The sequence below is a fragment of the Penaeus japonicus genome, unplaced genomic scaffold (genome assembly GCF_977035675.1).
Source record: "Penaeus japonicus unplaced genomic scaffold, GWHDUDI00000001_assembly GWHDUDI00000040, whole genome shotgun sequence".
Taxonomy (NCBI): Eukaryota; Metazoa; Arthropoda; class Malacostraca; order Decapoda; family Penaeidae; genus Penaeus; species Penaeus japonicus.
This window is the reverse complement of record NW_028234442.1, coordinates 10,354,779-10,359,778: the sequence shown is the minus strand read 5'-3', so window position 1 is coordinate 10,359,778 and position 5,000 is coordinate 10,354,779. Positions and strand designations below refer to the sequence as shown.

General features: G+C 39.0%; 1 protein-coding gene across 5 annotated transcripts in view; it reads right to left on the bottom strand.

Annotated features, from left to right (window-relative positions):
* LOC122256807 (muscle, skeletal receptor tyrosine-protein kinase) overlaps positions 1 to 4,002 on the bottom strand; it is a 48,779-nt gene extending 44,777 nt beyond the window's left edge. For 2 of the 5 annotated variants that reach the window (XM_086533794.1, XM_086533797.1), the window contains exons 1-2: positions 3,856 to 4,002; positions 2,558 to 2,860 (exon numbers count right to left, since the gene is read on the bottom strand). In XM_086533794.1, coding sequence (XP_086389920.1) covers positions 2,558 to 2,579 — 22 coding nt within the window. In that variant the 5' untranslated portion in view covers positions 2,580 to 2,860; positions 3,856 to 4,002. Of the gene's footprint in view, positions 1 to 2,557; positions 2,880 to 3,855 lie in introns of all 5 variants that reach the window. The other 3 variants (XM_086533795.1, XM_086533796.1, XM_086533798.1) reach the window with 3 other exon arrangements.
* Positions 4,003 to 5,000: the final 998 nt, after the last annotated feature.

Sequence of the window (5,000 nt, the reverse complement as noted above, 5' to 3'; positions counted from 1 at the left end):
TTAACTTTGGAGGCAATACAAGGACATAATAAATAGGTGGATAAGAATGTCTGTGCCATTCTTACCCTGGGCGCTAGAGTGAAGATGCGGTGGCGCCGTTCTCCTTGCGCCCGAAGGAGACGGACGCCGAGGGACTTTTCACGATTTGGTTAATTCTGATGCTCTGATTATGAAAAGGCTGATGTTCGTGGCGACAAGGTAGGAGGACATACAAGACTTAAAAGGCTGAACATGGATGAACAAGAAAGGGTAAAAGCATAGAAAATATAAGGTGAAGATAAAAGAAATGAAGTTAGGAAGATTAAAAGAGAAATATTAAATAGAGTGCATAAACAAACATACACACGTATGTATGTATATGTTTGTGTTTATGCGAATGCATACGCCGCATGTGGTTTGAGAATATATATATATATATATATATATATATATATATATATATATATATATATATATATATATATTTATATATATGTATGTATGCGTGCGTGTGTTTGTGTGTTAGTGTGTGTGTGTGTGTGTGTGTTTATCTGTGTTTGTGTGTGTGTGTGTGTTTATCTGTGTGTGTGTGTGTTTATCTGTGTTTGTGTGTGTGTAAATATCAAAGCTAGATTAGGCACACCAGGGGTTAGTCTTACTTTTGAATCCACTTTGTTGGCGTGAACGTTACGGAGAGGCGGGCGCGAGCGCTCGGACCGCTCGGCGTAAGACGTCGGGACGGAAGGCCGGGCGCCGCCGCGAGACACGAGGAACAGAGAGGAGCGCAAAGAGGCAGGAAGCTCTCAGTCTAGTCCCTGAGGTGCCAGGAAGGAAGGCTTCTTCCGTTGTGTATATGCATTCATAAAAACATACACACACACACACACACACACACACACACACACACACACACACACACATATATATATATTTATATATATATATATATATATATATATATATATATGTATGTATGTATATATATATATATATATATATATATATTATATATATATATATATACATATATATATTTGCAGAGAGAGAAAGAGAGAGAGAGAGAGAGAGAGAGAAAGGAAGAGATATTTTCTTTTTTCTTAACTTACTTCCCTCTCTTTCTACTCTTTCTTTTAAGGACAGACGAGTCTACACCCCCCTTTGATTAACCTTACATCCGAGGTGCACTCTACGCTGGCCCCTCTCGCCTGCGTCTCCTTCGCAGTCGCAAGGCGCTCCTCTTTACCAGCTGGGAAAGGTCAGATCGCTACTACTCGCCTTGATGTCAAAGGTCGCCAACAAGATCAAACGCTTGGTGCTGTTTCATCTGCTTAACCTTACTGAAGTCTAAGATAACCTTAGTGCTCTTTATCGGTGACCTATGATGGTCAACTCTGTCCAGGTTATAGGGCCATTTCTTTGGCCTTTGGTGTCGTGATAAGTGTTGAAATAGTCTATGTGTAATTCGAGAATGGACTGGATAGTAATGTCGAATATGAATCACAAAAAACACAGTAACGTGCACATAGCAGAATTAATAACACTGCCACTAAATGAAAGGAAAAACTTGCGACGTTTCGAACTTTTTCATGAAAGTTCCTCTTCAGGAGAAAGCAATCCAAAAAAAATCATTTTTTGGATTGCTTTCTCCTGAAGAGGAATTTTCACGAAAAAGCTCGAAACGTCGCAAGTTTTTCCTTTCTTTTAGTGGCAGTGTTATTAATAATGTCAAATATGTTTACTTTCTTAAATTGGGTATGTGGATATACGTCGTTGCAGCTGGAATACAGTTCTTAGGTTGCTGCTCATTGCTTCTGCTATCTATTTAGCACATCAATTATCGCTGCTTGTGTTATTAGCTTTACTACAAGCACTGTCACTGCTGCTGTATCTCTTATCATTACGACTGCATACCTCAGTAAGGAATTGCAATTTTGAGTTGATCCCTTACTCTCCTATAGGCCGTTGCTTTACCGACTCAGCTCACCTTTGCAACTTGCTGTCGAGTGTCATTCACATGGCAAGAAAACCCGTGGCAACCCTCGGAAGGCACAGTAACATAGTTGCCACAATATGTAGGTAAAAGCGAACCAAAATGATATGGACTTATGGAAAGGCGTTACGGAGAAAATGTAATGTCAACTACAAAAAGGAGCATTCTGTTCTCTTAACAAGATAAACAAAATATCTGTATAATAATATCATTTTAAGTAGCATATATTGCAAAATTAATAAGCAAATTGGTGTCAGCCTCCACGTTTATAATGATACGGACACTAATCATAAATAACATTAGCGAGATAGCGACGACGCCCATGACGATAAAAATAACATAAAACTGACGTAACAACGATGGCGCTACTGTTCATAACGACAAATTTGATAGTAATGAAGATGAGGTCAATCAGATCATGCAATTAGACCTAATAAAAAAACACACAACCTCAGAACACAAAGAAACATGAGTAAATCTACCACACACACCACAAAGTCAGCCCACCACAATCCCAGAATGGAAACGCATAAAATAAAACGAAGAAGACAGAGATCCCGCGACCAGAACAGACACATGTTTACTTACGTCTTGCGGACTCCTCAGTCATAGTACTTTTCACTCGTGCAGTTTCAGTGTCAACACGTCACTCGCACTCCATTCACAGAATCCACCTTGAGAGTGATGAATGGAAGGTCCACTAAGGTTGTCAGTGCGGTTAATCACGATATAGTGTTCCATTTACCAACAAACTGATCGTATTTTGAAGGCCCTTTGGTTTATTTGTTCAAGGGAAGTAGGGGCACTTGAAGCCTCATGTACGATCAAAGTCGTGCTTCATGTCGGCGAAAGAAGGGCAAGATTCCTGTGCGTTGCCTCTCTTGCCCTTCACTGGAATGCGATTTCTGTACTTTAGCATGGCGGGCACGTGATATGGGGTATTAATTTATGTATTTTCTTTTCGTGGCATTCTTGAACTATCTGTTTGCTGTGGATTTGTGTGTGCATAGATGTATATCTGCATGTGTGTATGTAAAAATAAGTAAGAGAAAATATGTATACATACATATATACATACATATATATATATATATATATATATATATATATATATACATATATATACATATATATACATGTATATATATGTATATATATATATATATATATATATATATATATATATATATATATATATATATATATACATGTATATATATGTATATAAATATATATATATATATATGTATATATACATATATATATATATATATATATGTATATATATATATATATATATATATATATATAGATATATATGCGTGTGTGTGTGTGTGTGTGTGTGTGTGTGTGTGTGTGTGTGTCTGTGTGTGTAGACACAATACAAACATATATATATATATATATATATATATATATATATATAGATATATATATATATATATATATATATTATATATGTATGTATGTATGTATGTATACATATATGAGCATACTCTGCACTCTAGAATATCATAACTACCATCGTAACTAAGCTTTCGTGGAAAGCAGACAATAACTTTAAAACTTTTTTTTCTGTTACATTGGTTCACTTTTTCCTAAAAAAACTCAAAGTCCTTTACATCCAAGAGCAAAACATGACACCAGCTTGAAAACTATATATCATCAGTAAAATCTGAACGACCAGCAACAATATGCTGTCATATGTACAGTCGCTGCTGACTGTTAACGCAAACAGTCCAAGCTTTGGATTTACATCAACACCTGTTCTCGTATGAGCTCATTTAACCAGTACGTCTTCGTCACAACACAACACTAAACACGAACGTTTAATTCCTACGACGAAATCACAAAATAAATTTCCCGACCGCCCTTGACCTGACTACCTTTGAGGCTTAGCAAGGATGGAGTCAGCGTGGCGTGGTCGTCCCGAGGAGCGAGGGTCGTGCACACTCTCCGGCCCCGCTTCAGTAACTGAGGGGATGTTGTTGTAGCGAGGTCGGGAGGCTGAGGGGAGGACGAGGGGAAGGGAGGAGGAGCGCTGAATGACTGTTTTGTCGAATGCCACTCCATGCTAGCGCGCTGGTACACTTCGACGCTGGTGAAATAGATTAGTCGTTGCTTGTAGCTTGTATTATCTTGGTGTGAGGACATAGCAACATGAATGAAGATAGGATTACTCAAATACGCACGCCTCACGTATTATACATGCGCACTAAGCCCCACCTACGTAAAGTACTTCTACACACACACACACACACACACACACACACACACACACACACACACACACACACACACACACACACACATATACGCACCACGCATACACACACGCACATACACCCAACATAAACAAACAAACAAACAAACAATAAACATCGACGCACATACTCATACATCGTTCCCGTGCACTCTAATGTGTACGCTCAAACACCTACACACAAACGCGCCCACACACACTGACCCGTGCCGACACAAGGATGGAACTGTGGTTAGGTTGATTGTCACACGGAACGGGGCTAAGCCTTTGAGAATTCAGTGGCTATGGAATCCACATTGCCGCATTCACATCGTTTAACCCAAGATCCTATCCGTGTTTATTTCTCCTCTCTTTTGGTCTTCCTTGTGATTGCTTTTGCTCTTTAACTTAAAATCGATTTATATCACAAGGATCTTTTTTAAGAAAAGCGTTTGATCCTTTTTCCGTTCCTCCACCACAGGAAGAGATCGACGGAGGGGCGCCCTTTACGCACGGCCAGACGCCTCCTTGGTGTGGCAAGGGTCACAGGAAACGTCCCTGAATGCGTCCTTGTGTCTTCCTCGAGGTGTGATCCTAAGTGCTCTCTGTATTTCAGGGTTCTATTACAATAGCACTGTTTTGAAACCTGTACTTGAAATTCCCCATATCCAAATAATCTCAGGGATTGGGGAAACCAAGGGGCAGGTGTAGACGCAAAACAAATATACATCGAATTGAGAAAATATTCGATGTCTTTATACGCAAAACAAATATACATCGAATTGAGAA